The 21,669-nt window shown below is 38.7% G+C and overlaps 2 protein-coding genes across 2 annotated transcripts in view; one reads left to right on the top strand and one right to left on the bottom strand.

Moving 5' to 3' along the window:
- CTNNA1 (catenin alpha 1) overlaps positions 1-21,669 on the bottom strand; it is a 98,234-nt gene that overhangs the window by 44,038 nt on the left and 32,527 nt on the right. The gene's annotated exons all lie outside the window — the stretch shown is intronic.
- LRRTM2 (leucine rich repeat transmembrane neuronal 2) lies at positions 9,423-11,873 on the top strand. Its single transcript, XM_042465867.1, has 2 exons — positions 9,423-9,894; positions 10,175-11,873. The coding sequence occupies exons 1-2, from the start codon at positions 9,891-9,893 to the stop codon at positions 11,719-11,721; spliced, it is 1,551 nt and encodes a 516-aa protein (XP_042321801.1). The 5' UTR covers positions 9,423-9,890; the 3' UTR covers positions 11,722-11,873.

The following is a 21,669-nucleotide window of genomic DNA, read 5'->3' as shown; positions in this document are numbered from 1 at the left end:
CAGCTCTTACTACCAGATCAGTGGAGATGGGATCTGTAATGCAACAAAATAGAAGGCCTGTTGTTATCTCCTCATGAAAAGAGATGATGGGAGTGTTACTACATAAAACCCTGTGCCAGGCACATGTGGATGTGAAAGACATGGAAAACTGATAGAATGAACTACTCAGGAAGAATCCTAGGTACTGGTAGAATGCCAAGGTGGCAGTGTTGTACTACAAAAAAAATATCTGTTGAATAAGTAACAAAACAAGTGGACTGTACTTATGTTCAGAAATAAGAAATAGCTAAGATATGTTTTAGTAGTAAGTGCTATTGCCTTTATTGTTTATTGTTTCTAAAGCTAGCATGGGCACGTAGGAAACTCTCTTGTTATACCATTTGATAAAACAATCTTGCTAAAACAAGTCAGCCTTTGGGAACTTGAAAATTCTGCCCATACCTCAAAGTCTTGCCTTAATGGCCACTTAACCCTCCACTTTGGTCCAGAGTACTAAGGCTCTGCTCCCACCCAAGAATAGTTTTGTGTATGCCTAGGAATCTAGAAAAAGACCCATGCTTGATTTTTAATGTCGCTGTCTTGTCTACAATAAAGCAATTTGTGAGATTACAATATTGGCAAAATCTGAAGATGCTGTAACAGAATCGTGGGCACCACTGATGAAAGTGCTGTGCTGCAACATATGGTGTATGTATCTGGGTCAATCAGGAGAAAATGAGTACATCCCCAAACCAGCTATTCAAAGATAGAAAAGACAAGACCTACAAGGCTACAAAACTAGCTCCAGTTTCCGTATTTATTACTGTATCTGATTTGTATTCCACCTTTCCCTTTATGTAGGATCCAAGGTGGCCTACAGCATTTAAAAAACAAGATACAATTATTTATACTAAGGTTAGAAATAAGTAACAGTACAATTAAAAACACAGATGATTAAAAAAACCACTCCCACCATAGACTCTCTTGTCACATACATTTTTAGCCAAAGTTCTGCCTGAATAAAAAGCCCTAAGCTTGCCAGCAAAAGAAAAGTATGTGTGTTGTTAACCATCCTGGATTCGATCTCGACCCATGGCGACCCTGTGGATGAGATCTCCAAGACTCTTTTGTCCCCCACAGCTCTGTTAGTTCCTACATACTCATACCTGTGACCACCTTAATAGAGTCCACCTATCTAGCATGCAACCTTCCTCTCTTTCTACTTCCCACCATCTTTCTTAGCATTGTTGTGCCTTCTCATGATGTGTCCAAAGTATGACACCTTCAGTTTTATCATTCTGACTTCCACCGAGATCTCTGGTTTGATTTGTTTCAGGACCATTTCTTTGCCTTTTTGGCTGTCCATGGAATCCTTAGCACTCTTCTCCAGCACCACATCTCAAATGAACTGATTTCCTTCCTATCTTTCCTTAACTGTCCAGCTCTCACATACATACATAGCAATAGGGAATAAAAATATTTTATGATTCTAACCTTTGTACTGAGTTGTATATCTTTGTATTTTAGGATCTTTTCTAGTTCTTTCATAGCTGCCGTCCCTGTTCTTAGCAATGTTTAATCCCAAGTATGAGAACTCTTTTAGTATTTCCATTTCTTTCTTGACTAGGTTGAATTTGTGTAGATTATCCGTGGTCATTATTTTTTTCTTTATGTTCAACAGTAAGCCCGTCTTTGCACTTTCTTCCTTGATCTTTCTTAGTAGCTGTTCCAGATCTGTGGAGTTTTCTGCTAGTATAATGGTGATGTCTGCCTATCTTAGATTATTGATATTTCTTCCTCCTGTTTTCACTCCTTCTTCTGTGTCTAAGCCTGCTTTTCTTACATGTTCCACATATAAGTTGAACAGGTAGGGTGATAAGATGCAGCTTTGTCTGACTCTTTTGCCAAACAGGAACCATTCTGTTTCTCCGTGTTCTGTTCTTACAGTAGCCTTTTGTCCCGAGTATAGATTCCTCATCATGACTACCAGATTTTGTGGCACTCCCATGTCTCTAAGGGCGTTCCATAGCCTTTCATGATCTATACAGCCAAAGGCACCTCTTTCTTTCCTGAACCCCACTTGGACCTCTGGGATTTCTCTTTCTATGTATGGTTGCATCTATGCTGGAGAATTTTGAGCATAATTTTCTCGTGTGAGAGATTAGTGCTATAGTCCTATAGTTTCTGCAGTCATTTGTGTCTGCTTTTTTGTGGATGCGGATGTACATTGATTCCAATCTGTTGGCCTTCGTTTTGTTTTTCATATCTGTTGACATATGTTGGTTAGCACCAGTGTTGTCTCTGTCAATGTGGATTGCAGCAATTCGATTGGAATATCATCTGTTCCTGGTGATTTGCTTCTTGCCATTTCTCTTATTGCAGCTGCCACCTTGCTTTTTCGACTTTGGGGTTCACCTTCATATGGTTCTTCATTCCTTGTGCCGTTTATCATCTTTTGGATAACCTTCTGTATTACATTCAACATCTTTTTATTCCTTCTTGATCTTGAATTATGTTATTTTTATTGTCACAGAGCACCCCGGTCTTTGGTTTGAAATTTCCTTTGATTTCTGGTATCTTGTGGAATATGCCTCCTGTTTGTCCCTTTTTGTTGTTGTCTTCTATTTCTCTGCACTGGTCATTGTAGTAGTTTTCTTTATCTTTTCGCACTAGCTGTTCTACTGTTGCATTCATGATTCTTAGTTTGTCCCTATCTCCCTTTTGTTTTGCTTCTCTTTTTTCCTTATTGCTTGTAGCATTTTATTTGTCATCCATGGTTTCTTCTCTTTCTTTCTATCTACTGAAAGTGTTTCTCTGCATTCTTCTTTTATTATGTCCCTGGCTTCAGACCATAGTTCTTCTGGTTCTCAGTTTGGTATGCTTACTCGCACAGATCTGTTCCTTGTATTGTCCATAAATTCTGTTGAGATATTATTTAGATCATATTTTGGCATGATGACTGTTTTTCTTCTTCTTGAGTTTTACTCTTATTTTTGATATGAGTAATTCGTGATCCATGCCATAGTTGGTTCCTGGTTTAGTCTTGGCCACTAGTATAGAACTTTGCCATTTTTATTTCCGATTATATAAAATATTTGGTTTTTGTGTTGGCTATCTGGTGATGTGCATGTGTATAGCCTTCTTTCTGGCTGTATGAAAAATGTGTTTGCAATAAATAGACTGTTAGCTTCACAAAAATCTATCAGACACTCACCTGCTTCATTTCTTTTGCCTAATCCAAATCTGCCTACTATTTTTTATTCTTCTTTGTTTCTATCTTTGGCATTACAGTTGCCTATGATCTGCTTGACATCCTACATTGGTATGTTGTACTCTTTCGTAACATCTTTCAGTTTCTTTCTGTTCTGCCTCTGTGGTTGGTGCATATACTTGAATTATGGTGATATTCATAGGGTTTCCATGGAGCCTTATGGGTATTATTTGGTCTGATTTTGCATTGTATGCTTTCACTGCTTTTGTCAAATCTTTTCTTATAACGAAAGCCACCCCGTTTCTTCATGTCTTTTCATTCCCTGAGTACACTATGTAGTTGCCTGATTGAAAGTGGCCTATTCCTGTCCATTTTAACTCTCTCACCCCCAGTACTGCTATGTTCATGCATTCCATTTCCATTTTTACTATAACTAACTTCCCTTAGCTCATGCTTCTCACATTCTACATCCTTACTTTATGTGTGGTGCTGCTTCAGATAGCATTTGTCTTTCTGGGTGTGTCTACTATTTGTCTTGTCACCTTGACTGTTCCTGCATTTATGATTTCCATTTATTTCTTCCTATCTCTGTTAGTGATCTGATCCTCCTGTGTCTCATTTGGGATGTCTCATCATAGTGTTTTCTAGACACTAGTTCTAACAAGTATTAGCTATGGTGTCACTGCTGTTCTCTCGCTTTAGTGACACCCATCACCACTGCTGCTGCCCATTAGCTGTTTGACACCCTATGTCACCCCTCTCATTGTTAACTGTTTCCCCTACCCATCATCCCATGCCTCCCTCTGTTTCCCTCATGCCCTCCTCCCTTAGTTCCCTGGCTGATTCTCAGCCTCTCTCCATTGTTCCTATGGGATCTGTCACAGCTGCTGCTTCTGTTCTGGGGAGGGGGGAGGAGGGAAGGTGGATTCTTGCCTTCCCTCCCAGCATCTCTTTCCATCTTGGCTTCTAATCAGGAGATGGGTGGAGGTGAACTCTTGCCTTCCCTCCCGGCTTCTCTCTTTCCAGCTCAGCTTCTGAGCTGGGGGTGATATATTTACAAGTCCTGCAGAATATCTTTTATCTTGTGAGCCACTTTGGGTCCTCTTTTGGAAGAAAGGCGGCATCAAATGAAATAAATAACTAAGATTTCACAGAAAGCGGGGTGTGGCTCAGACAAGGTCTGAGGGTGACACAGATTGAGGGAGATCTTCTGTGCACACTGAGTGCCTCGAACTTCCTGCAGGAGAAAATTTCAGTCTGGAAGCAACCACTGAAAAGGCTGTTTCACAAGTCCTCAGCAGCCATACCTGTGAAGGTGATGGGACCAAGAGAAAGCCTTCCCCTGAAAATCTTAAAAGTTGGGCAGGCTGCTATAGGGATATATGGCTTTTCAGAATGGACCCAAGCCATCTAAGCTTTAAAGATCATAACCGGCACTTTGAATTCTGCCTGGAAATAGACTGATAGCCAGTGAAGCTGTTTCAACAGGGGATTATATGTTACTTGTAACAAGCCCCAGTCAACAGTATGGCCACATCATTTTGGACCTGCTGAAGTTTCTGAGCAGTTTCCAAAGGGAGCCCCATGGTAATCCAACTGGCATGTAATCAAGGCTTATGTAACTATGGCCATATCATGTTTCAAGACTTTGCATACTACCACTTAACCAGAAACACAGGTTTGCAGCCACATTTAAAGATTGAATGACACAGCTCCTCCACAAAAGGGGAATTTTACAAGACAAAGGCATTTCAGAAGAAATAACTTTTTCTTTCCACGTATGACCTCTGCAGAATGTTGCATTAGGTTCTAATCGTGAAGGTATATTCTGGGTTGTTGAGAGGAGAAATCTACACAACTTGGGTTTCTTTGTGACCACCCAAAGAAAGAACCAATGTGGTCTCATAATAGCTGGGGGGAAAACCTTCCAGGTTTCTCCCCTTTGGCCATCCATGAGATCAGTTCTTTTACTAGTCAAGCTTGAATGCAGACCACACAGGAAAAATAGGAGACAAAGGAAAGGCCTCTCTCATTCCAGATAAAACCAAAATGAGCAGTCACTATGGGAGGGGGTGGATTCCTCCTCTTGTTGGTATCCTGCTCCATAAAAAAATGGTGGTAAAACTGGGAATTTGCAATGGCATCTGAATACTGAGGCGTGCACCATAGCACACATGGAGGGAATTTCATGCCCTTTTGGCCATAGGTACAGCCCCCAGAGGGAACGGGATATAACCTGTTGACAGTCTTTCACCCTGGACCCCTCTCTTACTGGTGCCACAGACATCATGTCCCTTTGTGAGGCACCTCACAATCTGAATTTGACTCCACCATGCTCTCCACAAGTTGGAGTGTGGCACAGATTCCTCCAACATCTGCTGAAGCAGCTTCAGTGCAGAGGGAACTATATCCTTGGACAAAACAGCCCCATCATTAGATTAGTTCCATTCACCCCAATCTGCTAGTGTGTTTTCTGAAGCGCTACTCTGAATAGGGTTCTTTCTCTTTAACACAGGTTGAGTCTCCCTTATCTGTAATTCCAAAATCCAAAACTGTCCACATGGGTGGCTGAGATAGTGACACCTTTGTCTTCTGCTGGTTCATTGTATACATACTTTGTTTCATGCACAACGTTATTAAAATACTGTGTATAAAATTATCGTCAGGCTATGTGTATAAGGTGTATTGTTGTTATGTTCCTCCAAGTTATTTTTGACTTATGGTGACTGTAAGGTGAACCTATCATAGGGTTTTCTTGGCAAGTTTCTTCACCAGGGTTTCCCCATTGCCAACCTCTGAGGCTGAGAAAGTGTGACTTGCCCAAGGTCACCTGGTGGATTTTTATGTTTAAATGCTCAAGTGGGGAATCAAATCTTGACTTCCAGAGTTCTAGTCCAAACTTAAACCATTACACTACACTGGTTACAAAACATAAATTTCATGTTTAGACTTGGGCCTCATCTTCAAGTTATCCTATTATGTACTTGCAAATATTCCAAAATCCAAAACATCCCTGGTCTCTAGTATTTTGGATAAGGGAGACTCAACCTGTAGCTCCACTCCTTTCTGCTACTAGAGCCACTGCAGAATCAGAAGAAAAGGCAAAAGAAGAAAGGAAGGCAGGTTAAACAGACAGAAAGGATAATCCAAAAAAATAGAGAAGGAATAAGAAAGAGCTCTGCTGAGGTCAAAGGCAAGAAAAACTGGTACAATGATTTTAGAAGACTGGGTGTGTGTAGCATTCAAGAAGTAATTGTTAAGTACAGAGTTGGAATTGCACCCAATGAGTGGGTCAGGCCTAGATTTTTGTTTGGCTGACTTTGTAAACCAAGCCAAAAATTGTGTCATCCAAACTCTTCCCTTTCATTTCCATACAAATTTGATGGAAACTTCTGAATAGCAACAAAGGAAGCCTCCTCACAGGCAAGAGCTTTTTTCTTACAACTAAAGCAAAAGATAGCATTGTGATTTGGGCAGATGCATAGCAGAGAAGCACCATCAAGTAATAAAGAAGTGTTTACTTTTTTTTCCTGTGAAAAAGAGAGGCAAGAGAGTCCTGGTATCAGTAGATACTGGGTAACATCATCCAGAGAAACTAAGCAGTAGCTGAGGACAGTGGTGTCACTAAGGGGGTTGCAGGGGATGCAGACCACACCAGGTGACACCCTAAAGGTGTGTGTGTCACCACTGCTCCTCATACATCTACCTTTTGGCAGAAGCAGGCTGTGGCATTCATCTGCTTCCCTTTAAAATGCTTTAAGAGATGGTGGGAATGGGGTGAAGCTCAATGGGAGGAGAAAGAAGAGGCCTCCGAATTTTTTTAAATTAAATTTTCAAAATTTTAAATTTTAGATTTTTTAAATTTGAATTTTTATTTTATTCTTTTTCAATTTTCTTTAAAAACAACACATTTTAAACAAATCTTCACTATGTATATGTAAATACATTTAGGTTTGCATATGATATTGTAATCTGAAGGTATAATTTTAATTTTGCTAGTTGTTTATGTAACAACTATTAGGATTATATTCAGTGGTACATGGGAATTATGATTTATGAGTAACGTTAGTGCAAAAAAGCATTACTAAGGATTCGGTATGGTGTGAAATGGGAGGAGGTCAATGGGGGGGGGGGGTCACATCATGTTACCACAGCTGGTGACACCAACCCTAATGAGACCACTGGCTGAGGATGTCTCTGCACTCTCTCCTGCTCTGTTAAAACAAATATGTGGCTAAATCCGGTCCCTGGACTTAACTCTGGACTTAACAATTACTTCTTGAACTCTAGTGCACACCCGATCCTCTAGAACCATGGCACCAGAAAGATCCTGATGTTTTATGTCTGACAGGCATTACGTGATTCTGCAGACGTAGTATGTAGAAGGAAAGAAATAACTGGTCTACAACAATATAACCATGAACAACTGGCCTTAGAAGACTTTCGGAAGTTGCACTACCACATGTACTGTTATACTTGCACTTAGTTTTAATCAGCCAGTACACCATGTAACTGAAACAGAACACCTGAGTGTTTATTAAAGTTCAGCTGATTTTATGAATTGCAAACTACTGTATTTTCTGGCATATAAGACTACTTTTTAACCCAGGAAAATCTTCTCAAAAGTCAGGGGTCGTCTTATATGCCGGGTGTCATATTATAGGTCAGGTGCTGAAACTTCCGAGCTGGACTGGAGAATCTGTGGTCGCCGCATATGGTGGAGGGAGCTCAAAAATGGCTGCAGCTGCAGGCGATCGTATGAAAGCAGCTACCGCTCTGATAGTCATGGAGACAGGGAGCACTGGGCAGCCAGGGAGAACTGACCAGTCCAAGCAGGCTTTGTATACAACAAGGTTTCCTGCTAAGGACCTGCATGTCATAAGCATTTGAATTTAAATTACCATATTGAAATCAAATCTGATGTTTTTTAATTTTTATTTGGTGTGAGATGGAAGAGGGGTAGTCTTATACGGTGAGTACATCCCAAACTCTATATTTTAACTGGAAAAGTTGGGGATCGTCTTATATGCCCAGTCGTCTTATACGCTGGAAAATACTGTAGTGTTAATGACACCACAAACATTAAATAATTTAAATAACGTTTAACTCAGCATTTATCCTTTAACAAAAAGTTATTGCTGAATACAGGTATAGCACATTTCTGCTTGAAACAATCTCAGTTCATCAAACTGAGTTAACGAAGACTTCAAATCTGGATTTCACTTCAGGGCCAAAATAAAGTGCCAAGAATGGTGAGGAAAGAAATGACCCCACAACCTCATTCTTCCCTTAGAACTGACTTTTAATTATTTTCCCTGCAACCATCCCAACAAGTGAACATTATTTGCCATAAAGCTTAAAAATGAATTGTTCTGATTTACCCTTTTTGTCCTTTTTCTGATTCACCTTTCTGTCAATTTTAAAAAACAAAAGGTAACACATTTCTAGAAAGAAACAGAAGCAGCTTGCAGGCGTGCAAGGTATCATTTACACCAAAAGAAATACTGGGAATATAATCTTTGACAAATGAACTGATACACACAACCAAGATTTGTTTTGATGGTGGGGTACAGACAAGGTTTATTTTTCTATTTAAAAATACTTGAAATTGAACAGGAAGAGAGAGTTTGTACCATTCCCATTAATCTACTTCTACTGGACAATTTTTCATCCTGTCTCTGAGTAAACTGTAATTATTTTCTAATCTTATTTGAACTATCAGATATTTAAATAAGAGTCCTGATAGCTGTTAAAAGAACAGTTATGTGAAAACAATCCACTCAAAAGTTTGCATCTGGTTGAGTTTATTTCAAGAGGCACTTGCCAAAGTCATCTTCTGAATTCCAATAATAAATATCTCCCTCCTTTTAAACTAGAACTGTAATTTTATAGCAATGCAAAGCCCTTTTGAATTTAAAATCCCATGTGACTCTGCCTGACAGCCTTTGTTAATTAGCAGACTGATTGCCCCCTCCTTGCCCCAAACACACACCAAGCAAAGCACCATCAGGACAACCATGCCAAAAAAAAATCTGTACTGTTAACTAGATTTCAGAAATCCAGTGTTAATAATAAACATGCAATCTGCAGGAGAGACTCTTGCAAAGTCACTTCTCTCCCTTGGATGTCAAATGAAGAATTCCTACAGTTAAGTTTTTCCTCTTAGTGGTAGTCTAATCTCACAATTCACAGTATGCACCACAGTGCCTTAAACTGCAAAGCTTCTGGAAAACCCAAACAAAAAGGAACGTCACAAGATGACGTCAGCCTATATACGGTTGTGTGGTCGCAGCACATAAGCAACTGCGTTCCTGTACCATATCCCTGAAAGCTTTTCAGCAAATGCATTCAAGCGACTGCAGAAGCTTCTCTCAGCAATAAGCTACCCATCTGCCATCAACAAGTTAAGACAAAAAAGCCATAGCCGTGGAAAACGCTTTCAATTAAACAGCTGTACAGTATAAAAACAGAGAACTCCAATTCAGCACTGATTCGGGAATTTGCAGACCTGTCACTGAAAATCAAGGAAATGAATTCAAAAGGAATATATGACAAGGGGATGTGAAGTCATTTTTACTTTTAATAGTGGAGGACAGTAGAAGTAAATTATTCAGAGGTTGTCAACATTAGAGCTTTTTACAGACTCACTGTGTTGAGTCTAAAACTACGACTGAATGCAACCTTCAACGTACTCAAAAGAATGGGTAAGTTTATACATTTTGATTTGTTGTACTATGTGCAGTAAATTTGACTTTAGAAATAGGTAACAATAGCATGTTAATATCTTTTAAGACAACTGGGTAGTGTCTGTCAATAATTTCAATAATTTAGACTGATGTTCATACCAAACATTTATTTAAAGTGTAAAGACCTCAGCATTTTAATGCATGTCATTATCTGCAGCAATCGTTTTTTCTTTCTGTTGTAAGCATACATCTGATAAGAATATCCTATTTTGTTGTTTCCTTGAACTATATTCTGCAGGCTTACATTTCAAGTGGCCATTAGGGACTCCTGTGCTGGCAGCAGTATATGCAATGAGTATTGTTTTTAAAATGCTGCCTGCCTTGGGCACGGCTTGTCCACCAAAATGCCGTTGCGAGAAGCTGCTCTTTTACTGTGACTCTCAGGGGTTTCACTCAGTGCCAAACACCACTGACAAGGGCTGTCTAGGTTTGTCATTGAGGCACAATTTTATTACGGAACTTGAAGGGGATCAGTTTGCAAGCTTCAGTCAACTTACTTGGCTTCATTTAGACCATAATCAAATTGATACAATAAAAGAAGATGGCTTTCAAGGACTGTATAAACTAAAGGAATTAATTTTAAGTTCAAACAAAATCTCTTATTTGCCAAACACAACTTTTAGCCAACTGCTTAACCTGCAACATTTGGACCTCTCTTTCAATCAGTTATCTGCTTTGCATCCTGAATTGTTCTATGGCCTTCGCAAACTGCAAACCTTGAGTTTACGTTCCAATTCCCTGAGGACTATCCCAGTCCGTCTATTTTCAGACTGTCGTAGTTTGGATTTTTTGGATCTGAGCACAAATCGTTTGCGAAGTTTGGCACGCAATGGATTTGCAGGATTAATCAAACTGAGGGAGCTTCACCTAGAGCACAACCAGCTGACAAAGATTAACTTTGCTCATTTCCTACGGCTAAGCAATCTGCACATGCTCTTCTTACAGGGGAATAAAATTAGCAACTTGACATGCGGGATGGAATGGACCTGGGGCACTTTAGAAAAGATAGATTTGTCTGGAAATGATATCAAAGCCATTGATATGACAGTTTTTGAAATAATGCCTAACCTTAAAGTACTCCTAATGGATAACAACAAGCTTACCACTCTGGAGTCCAAGGTTTTATATTCACTTAAAACCCTAACTATGGTGGGTCTCTCCAGCAACCCATGGGAATGCAGCCCCAAAATATGTGCATTAGCTACATGGCTGAGTGGTTTCCAAGGTCGGTGGGAGCACTCCATACTTTGCCATAGTCCAAACCACACCCAGGGAGAGGATATTCTAGATGCAGTTTATGGTTTTCAGCTTTGCTGGAATTTATCAACTGTTGTTACAACAATTGCTGCAAGCTACGGAGCTCCAACGACTGAGTACACAAAAAGAATAAGCTCCTCAAATTTCCATGTGGGAGATAAAGAAATTTCAACGACTACGGGCATACCTATTACCACAGAAGAACAGTTGCCTGAGCCCAACAATGTCATCTTCACTCAGCAGGTAATTACAGGAACAATGGCTTTATTATTTTCTTTCTTTTTTATCATTTTTGTAGTGTTCATCTCCAGGAAGTGCTGCCCTCCCACATTAAGAAAAATTAGGCAGTGCTCAATGATTCAAAGCCACAGGCAACTACGATCTCAAACACGGCTACATATGTCAAATATGTCAGACCAAGGACCATATAATGAATATGAACCCACCCATGAAGGACCTTTCATCATCATTAATGGTTATGGACAGTGCAAGTGTCAGCAACTACCCTATAAAGAATGTGAAGTGTAATGTCTACAGGTAATCAAAAAGCAAAAGCAGATAAAACTTACTTTAAATTGCAGGGATCCAAAACATATTAATTTTTAAAGAGGAAATGTTGAAAAAGCCTAGATTTTTCTAGGCTTCATGTTTTGAGTGATGCAGTATTTAAAAGTGTTTTTTCTTTTTAAATAAACCCATAATATTTTCAGTGTTAAATCAGCAATGTTTGCATTAAATTTGCACTCCTGATGTTTGGAAGTCTAAATATGCTCAACCCAAAATATGTAAACTGCTTCATGTTATGTAATTATATGTGTAAGACTTTTACTCAAGCCTCCAGACATGAGTTAGATGAATAGTTTGGATGAAATGACACCATTAGGTATATATTTGCAGGACTCACTGAAGGGAGGACATTTTGCCATTTGATGCACTGTAGCTATGATCCCCAACATTTCAGGTGATTCAGTTTTTTCGGAAGCAGAGATTTAAAAGAAAATGTGGTATCTGTGTGTTTCAAGCTGATTCTCAGATTTATATCTACAGTGGTAAGGTGCAGCAGAGGATTTTCCTATGTACTGAAGCATGGGAAAAGATTAAGTGTATTTTCTAAAATTCCATATTGAGAGTTCAGCTTATTTAAATTTGTTCCAAATTCAGAATACAATATAGCTGTCGATACTTCTGAATAAACCAAGATTACATGCATTGCTTTAAAATATCACCCTTCCATAGACATTCGGTACCATGCAGTATGGTATCCAAAGAATTAGAGACACTCAATTTGTATTAAATCTGTCTTGAATTTAGTGGGACACATTTCAGATTAAGACTCAATATATGTTTGAAAGAAACGAGCTCCTATTTTTTAAGGCCAGCACAGAAGACCTCTTTCTTCTGCTCTCATCCCAATGGTTCATCTTGAACAGAAATCCAATTTATGAACTAGTGATTTCTCAGAAGACAAAATTAGCCACTGCAGGAGAAACCCACAGCTATCACTTAACAATTTATATATGAATTCTAATCCTGACTATTCATAAATTAATTCCACTGATTTCAATAAGACTGATTTCCAAGCAAAAATGTTTGGGTAAAAACAAAAACATGGTTGAATAAAAATATAATCTTCAGAACGTTTTACTTGGCAGAGAATGTTTAAGACCCCATTGAACAGTGGTACAAAACTACTCCCCCCAAAAAACAAATAGTTTCTAGGGAAAAAACATGACAGGTTGACTGTTCCTTATCCGAAATGCTTGGGACCAGAAGTGTTTGGGATTTTTTTGGATTTTGGAATACTTGCATATTCATAATGAGATATCCTGGAGATGGGACCCAGCTCTAAACATGAAATTAATTTATGTTTGGCATTCACCTTGTACACACAGACTGAAGGCAATTTCATGTGTAACATTTTAAATAATGTTGTGCATGAAACAAAGTTTGTGTACACTGATCCACCAGAAAGCAAAGGTGTCACTACCTCAGCAACCCATGTAGACAATTTTGGCATATTTTGGAATTTCGGAGAAGGGAGAGACAACCTGTATACCTAGACTATGTTATGAAATTAAATTTACTGTGCATCTGTGTAGTTTAACAATAAGACTGTTGGGGAGGAGAGAGTATTTAATTGTTCAAAAATCATGAAAACATAACCAAAGCTATAAACTTAGGAAAAAATATGTACATATGTAGATCTAAAATATCATGCCAAGTTCAACCACAACTCTTTCTTTTTTACACAGTGGGGAGGGAGGGGGAGCATTGGTGCTTGAATTCTTTAGATTGGTATACAGTATTAATTATGTGTTGTACTATGCTGAAGAGTTTTCAAGCTAGAATCACTGGCTCAAAAATCCATTTTATATGTGTATTATCTTTTAGTGAAATACCTGGATGGACTATTGCAGTGCTTTAACATAAAATGAGTAATCAGAAGATCTGAGACTTTACAACCAATGAATCAAGCCCAGTACTAATTAACTCCAGCTTTTTATGCTGGACACTACATTTAATTAATATGAGGCTTCCTATACAATTATTTTTCTACTTATTAAGCCACTAACTGTTTACTACTACAGTAAAAACAGATGGACCGATTGCCACAGCTCTCTCATGTAGGAAATCTTTATTTTTAGCCATACAACATATATTCTATGCATCTGGGTAAAGGGAAATTCCCTCTGCATTTAAACACAGCACCCGCCAAGAATTCATTAAGTTTCACTGAAATAAATGTTACTCACACTTTTCTTGTGAATTGCCTATGTTTCAGTGTCCCTCCCTGCCAACCCTCCCACGCACATTATGCAGACACTGTTCACTTCCAAGTGTTGCCAAGATTCAGTTGTGTTTAACTGTGCAAGTGTGTATGAAGGTAGACTAATATGTATACTGTATATTGCAAAGAACTGCAAAGAAAATTGAACACTTAAAAACAGAACCCCTTTCAAATCTTTAACTGGTAGCAAACAGTCTTGGCTACTAATCAGGCCCATATATCCCCACCATGTTAAGCCTATATAGTTTCACTATACTAAGTAGTAATGTATGAACTCTGCAGAATTTAGTATAAAATAGAAACACTGATTCCAATATATTGTCTTCCTTGGTCATTTTGGATCCTGTGCTGAGAGAAAGGTAGTAAAGTAAGTAAATAAATAAAATAATGAAATCTATAAATTCTATTTGCACCCTGCAGGATACTCTGAATGAATATAGCTCAATGCTATTTCACTGGTTGATTGCCTAAATGCTACATGGCAGCTATGACAACTGGCTCGAACTACTAGCTGGCCAAATTTTTAAAATGTGGTAACCCCTCCTCCTTGAGGTGGTTTCCTGGGCTTTTACATACGAAGCTAGTAATATTTAGCTGCTGCAATGTTCTCTTCCAAAAGTGGTCTTTATGTTAGGATTAGGAATCATCACAGCTACTTAACAATTAAGTGAATTTGTGGAATACTGGATATGGGCTAACAAGTTTTTCCCATTCCCTTCAATTGCTCTTGGCACAGAAGTATAACTTGCTTACCTACTTCTATGACAACCTGTTTTCTCCCCCTTTCTTTGAGTTAATACCTGCAGATACCAGGCAAGAACAAACCAATATTCTCACCAGTGCTCATTCAATCTTGGAATGGATTAATATTAGTTTTTATTGTACATATCAATATCACAACGAGACATGTGCCTACAAGACAACATTTCGCTGTTTTAAGAAACAGCAATGGAGGATATTTGGTATGAACTCTTGATTATGTAAACCACAGAGAGATACTAAACATAACTAAGAGGAGCTGTATGGCCTGTATGATAAAATCACTGACAGTCAGCAAGACATATCAATCCCACTAACAACGAATTGCACATAGAAAGCTCATTCACAAGTTATGTTCACAATTTCTCTCTATTTTTTTCTTGCATCTTTAAAGAAGATGATATCTTCTTATGTGGCAAACTATTAAAAGCTCCATGCAGTTCAGTATCAGGATGCCAAATGTTACTTTTAACAGAAAAAGTACCATGAAAGCAGTTCAAATATGCATGTTCATGGTAGCAACAGTATCAACTAGAGATGTGCATCTATGAAGTACCATCATAAACAGGATGTTCGTATCCCCTAATGGCAACTGAAGAGACAACTTTAATGTAGACATTCATATACATTTGGCTGAGGCACATCAACCAACAAATAATGAAATAAAGGGAGAACAAGCGATGTGTATGCATGTATGAACCAATACCAAGGCTGGCCTAACTTAGTGTCTCATATAAATATATCCTCCCCAAAGCACTGTACTGTATTTTCATTGGCTTATTGTTTCCACCTGTGCTGTGGTAGTTTTTACATAGTAATTTCTAAGAACAATATGCCATCCTTAACCTTATTTACAATTGACATTTTAAGGCTACTGTTGCACAATCTTCAGAAGAAAAAAATCAAGTGGATCCACTTTTTAGTCACAACATCAATCTCTACCTAAAATTTATTGCCATCAATTCAGAAAGTTAACATTCCCTACAATCTGATTTCAGAAATATAACTTATTTATATGGGAAGAACATGACGATGGGGTTAATTATGTTTAGTATCACAGTTCTCTGCAGCCCAGGGTCATTATCTATCTCTAACTGGTGCCATAGAATCAAACTTTTTATATTGCATCATCAGCTACTGGCTGGAGAGGAAACAACTCAAAGAGGGGTATATGTTTAAATGAGGCTTCATTATTTTACATGATTTAAATCATGCCACATTATACAAACAAGATTGTGGCCACATCCATGATGTAAATTTCAAGTCTCTGCTACACTTCCAATATAACATATCTGGTGTTACTACATTTTAAGATCCTAGAATGTTTCAACAAATGCTGAGATTATTAACAGACATTCCAAATTACTTGTGTTAGTAATGTTCCGAGATGCATTTTCTGGTGGAGGAGAAAGATTCATAATGCAGTAAGCGCAGTGTACAAAAACCATTAAAAAGTGTGTATACTGTAAAAATAGATGTTGCCTCTTTTTTGATACCTTTTGAAAATAAGAATACACAGTTGATCTGAATTTTTTGGGTGCGTGTGTGATAAGATACAATAAAATAGCAGTCTTTAGGACATGTTCTATTTATCAGCTCCTGCAATACAGATTGCTTAGAAAAAAATCCTTTAAGTAAAGCCATATCGTTAAACCTTGCACTACATTTCAGTGAAATGATACTTTTTAGATATTTAGGAAGTAAAAAAGTTGTTGGTATTATGGTATTATATCTATATATATGATAAGCCTTAGGAAAGTGGATAATTTGTGCACAGTCTTCCAAGTTTTCCTAGGGATTTCATAAATAAGAACTGAAGTAGATGCCTGAATACAGATTCCAACCTCATACATACTAAAAAGTCTGACCTGAAGTATTCAAGCAAATGCATTTATGAATTTCTATGAACTATTTTCTTGTCTGGCATGTTCTCTTGTGGAGGGGAGTTACTTATCAATATAAAGGTAAAAAAGCTATTTGCTGAGAACACTTTTGTTGCTGAGAGCTCTATGGGAGTAGGTAATTCACTGGACAAATGATTTTGGTTGGTGTATTCCAAAAAGTCACATGCTGACACTATTGTTCTGTGCTATGATGGTAGTCATAAGTGAACGCAGAAATATTTGTTTATGTATTTCCATCATGTAAGTTTTCTTATACAAGAGACAATGGTTCATGCATTTATGCTGGGCTAGAATTTGAGAAGTGACCTTTCATATTACAAGAAAAAAGACCATCTTAATGCCAAATAATAGCATTCTCTAGAGCAGTGGTTCCCAAATTTCGGTTCTTCAGGTATTTTGGATGTCAACTCTCAGGCACCCCGGGCAGTTTGGCTAATAGTCAGAAATTCTGGAAGTTGAAGTCCAAAACACCTGGAGGGCCAAATTTTGGGAATCACTCCTCTAGAATATAAAGAACTGCAGAAACTGTCATCAAGACAACAACATATCTTATCTTTGTTTCTATGCATTCACTGATGTAGACTTCTTTAAAAATTATGATTTCATTAAAATCAATTATGTTTCTAGTACACATGAAGGAGGAACTTTTCCATGGTGATTCTTGAAGCCAATCAAGTTGCTGCCAACAGCAGGCATATTGTGCTAGTACTCAATCTGCTCTGGACCAATTAAAAGAATACCTAGGCTGATTTACTTCTAACTGAAATAGACAGCATAGAAGGTGAAAAACATTTCTAAGAATTCCACCTTTATTTATTTGTAAGATGTCTCAGGTCAAAATTAAGAAAATTTACTGAGGGTTTTTATTGAGTTATCAGAATTGTAGCCAGTAGTGACGACTCAAAACTCATCTCCCAAGAACATGTTTTGCATTAAATAACTTTTTCTCACTCCAGTGACCTGGATAATAAAAACAAGCTACATATGCAATACTTAAGCCCATCTCTTACCAAAGGCCTCTATTCCTGAGAAAAATAATGAACAGTTGAACAAAGCATCACAGTGAGCAAGCACTTAAGTGATAAGAAGTAATTACTGCATTTGGATGGATTAGAAAAAGGAAACAATTTTGCTAATACTGTAATATTGAAGAACTGAAGTTATTAGCACATTTAAAACTACATTTATCTAGGATTCCACGTCTAAATTCTTTTACTTCCAAGTCACAAAATTTAACTGGTCCAACTTTCAAATGTACAGAATGGTGACATATGAACAAGCACCCCAAAACCCAGCAGTAAAAATAACCCACTATCCATGAATGTACAATGTTTAATCTATATAGCAAATATGCTAGTTACTGTTCCTTGCCATTTCTGTGACTATACATTGGGTATTTCCTAGGAGGATGTTTAGGAGAATTCAATATTTCAAATTTGTCCGTTTCAGGGATCTGAGAGTCCAAGTAAACCACAAATTGAACATGAGTCAACAGTGTGATGCAGCAGCTAGCAAGGCCAATGCGATTTTAGGCTGCATCAATAAAGGTATAGTGTCTAGATCAAGGAAAGTAATATTCCCACTCTATTCTGCTCTGGTCAGGCCCCACCTGGAATACTGTGTCCAGTTCTGGACAACACAATTTAAAAAGGACGTTGAGAAACTGGAGTGTGTCCAAAGGAGGGCGACTAAAATGGTGAAGGGTCTGGAAACCATGTCCTATGAGGAATGACTTGGGGAGCTGGGGATGTTTAGCCTGGAGAAGAGAAGGTTAAGAGGTGATATGATAGCCCTGTTTAAATACTTGAAGGGTTGTCATATTGAGGAGGGAGCAAGCTTGTTTTTGCTGCTCCAGAGACTAGGACCTGGAGCAATGGATGCAAGCTCCAGGAAAAGAGATTGCACCTCAACATTAGGAGGAACTTCCTGACAGTAAGGGCTATTCGACAGTGGAACACACTCCCTCGGAGTGTAGTGGAGTCTCCTTCCTTGGAGGTCTTTAAGCAGAGGCTGGATGGCCATCTGTCAGGGATGCTTTGATTTGGATTTCCTGCATGGTAGGGGGGTTGGACTGGGTAGCCCTTGTGGTCTCTTCCAACTGTATGATTCTAATCTTTTCTACTCTAGTCACCACTGCAAAATTCCAGCCAGCTTGACATCACTGCTATCTATTTTTGAAGTCAAAACTATGCTTTGGGAGCTAGCTAGCAAAGCAGTCTCATTTATTATCCAAAGTTTAGTTTTCCCTCCTTCCCATCTTATCCAATTAATAGCTAGCCATTCACCTCCATGTCCTCTTACTTTTTCCAATATGTGTCAAAGCTGTAAATTGCAAAATCCCAGTCTTTAGTCCAATAAGATTTTCAGAAACATTGTTACATGTGCTATTAGTGCTCTATTTCTGACTCCTGTTGTCTGTGACTGTGATGACCTACCAAGTGAAAACTAATACTCTAAAATACCTGCAACTGTGGAAAATTAGGAGATCATACTAGTTTCTCTGGAGACCTTGGAGGGCTGCATCTCCACCACATGCACCTCTGGGAAAAAAGGTTTTTGTGTCAAAACACTCAATTTTGGGGGACCTGCTTGGGTGTTTTTAGGCCCAGGATGGACTTTTTTTAAAAGCAGGAATTTGCCCCATGGAAATGCCTTCCATGGCCCCTAGAGAGCAATCTGAAGCATTTAAAAATGTTTTGCCTTCTTTCTTTCTTTCTTTTTTGGACACATGGAGGCTATGGGGCCTCCAGTGTGGGAATGCCCTGAAGAACACACATTTTTGATGGGGAAAGGTGTAGCTTTTCCCACCTCTTGTCTAAACAATGGATGGGTCAGAAGGTCACCATAGCTCCCCCAGAGAGCCAATGTACAGTCTGTCCTCGCCTTATGCGGGGATCCGTTCCGGATCCCTCCGCGTAAGGCGAATTCTGCCTATGCTTGAGCCCCATTGGAAACAATGGGGCTCGTGCACGGTGGCGCGGGCGTGCGCACCCATTCCGCCCCGCGCGCGGCCCACAGCTTGAGCGCATATGCTCAAGGCCGCGTATGGCGCGGGCGCACTTTATATGTAGACCAATGTCACGTGTCTGTTATCAGTTCTACCTTAATATGTTTCTGGATATGACATTTCTATGCCTAGCCAAATTCTTAAACTATCCATTATGTTTTGTAATGGTGGGAAGTAAATAGCCAGCAGCTTCACTACATTTCTTGGCTGGAAAGACTCAGGAGCTAACTGGCAGAGTGAGGAAAAATTAATGCCAGAGATCACTTGGCAGTTCTTATCACCCCAAACAATTTTTCCCCTATCACATTCATACCCTACCTTTCTTCTGTGTATTTCAACATTGCACGTATGCTTCTATCCCAAAGGGTCAACTATGAGTAAAAACCCATAGTTATAGAGGGAAAAGATTGGTCTGAAGTCCCGTGGGTGAATAGATCTGAATTCAGGTCTCCCCAACTGTAATCATCAATCATAGCATGGTGCTGGATTATCATCTACTGTTACACTTGCAAACCTTGGCCTTGTCAGTTTGCTCATTCTCTCACAAGATCTCCCTTTAGCACAGATGCAAGGATAACTGCAGGCTACTGCTGTGTTCAAACTGGGGCATTCTGTGGTTAGCCTTAACTATGAAAACAAGTCAGCTTCAAACTGTCTGTGATACCTGTTTGCTAGTAAATACAGATAACTGGTCTGGATTTAGACAGAACAATATATTTAACATCTTACAATGAAAAACAAAATCTTATGAACTTCTTGGACTTGTGTCAGCAGAGGAAAGGTAGAGAATGCATGTACTGCTGAATCATACTTCTATATCAAAAGCCACAGCAGTATTCTAAGCATTGGATAAGGAAGGTTGAAAAATAAAACTATTTAGTTTAAATGTGAACCACAGAACAAACTCATAGGATGTAGAATTTAGAAAAATATGCCAGAGACATGATCTTATGTTCAGTCATTCAAGACATATTCCATAATAGATCAACGTGCAACAGCGTTAAAGCACAAATATGAAATACAAAATACAGGAAAAAAGATTTTTGGAGAAGTTCAGGTGTGTTGATGAATCAATTACCGTTCCCAAGGAACTAAATGTGTACAGTACTATATCTCAATGGAAGGTAATTCCCTGGTTAGAACATGCTCTAAAGTGCACACACTAGCCCAAACAAGCATACATCAAGGATGAAAAAAAGCCCCATGTTTTCTGTTTGCAATTCTGGTTTATATATCGGGGTTTTTTCAGGGTTGGGATTGGGAGGAAAGGGGTGCAGATGCTGTTGACTTCAACTTCCTGAGGGCCCACCAATATGGTCCAATGGTTACAAACACAGAGGTGTGTGAAGTCCAATTATATCTGAAGCCCGAGCCTCTGTAATTGAACATCAATGGTTTACACAGTTGGTTATGAACAGAGCAGGGCTTGTTGTATTCTTAAATAATCTACCTCACTCAGGACACATATCTGCCTGAGTACAGGTTTATAATATGTTAATGTAACATCTTAACTCAATTAGGTGACTTCTATATTATTGTGCTAGTTATGCCAGTATTGAGGCTGATTTAGTGAATTTCCAAACTTCTGATTCCAAAGGTTTTGCCTTGACTTACTAGCTGGTCTGTGGTCACTACAAGGCCCTCCCTTCCTCTATTTGGTGTGTTATAGAGGATAAGGAGAAAGGAAGGGTATAGTTACTTTGTGTCTGATGCTATTCTAGAAGACTGCATTTGTGGAAAACTAGTCCACTGCTCTCAGAAATCTTCTGCAAGTAGACATGGGGTGCTTCTCTAAGAAACATTATAGAGGGATTTCGGCACAACTCAATAGGGATGGGAAAGGGGAAACATTTGGAAAAAAAGTAAAGAGTGTAATAATTTCTGAAGTGGTATTCTAACTTGTTCCTCTAGTACAGCAACACTCATAATGCTGATTAAATCCATTCAGATTTGGGTTATACACCTTTATATGTGCTTCAAATCTGCACTTTAAACTACAAGAAAATCAGAGTATGTAA

The sequence above is a fragment of the Sceloporus undulatus genome, chromosome 1 (genome assembly GCF_019175285.1).
Source record: "Sceloporus undulatus isolate JIND9_A2432 ecotype Alabama chromosome 1, SceUnd_v1.1, whole genome shotgun sequence".
Taxonomy (NCBI): Eukaryota; Metazoa; Chordata; class Lepidosauria; order Squamata; family Phrynosomatidae; genus Sceloporus; species Sceloporus undulatus.
This window is presented reverse-complemented; position numbering and strand designations above follow the sequence as displayed.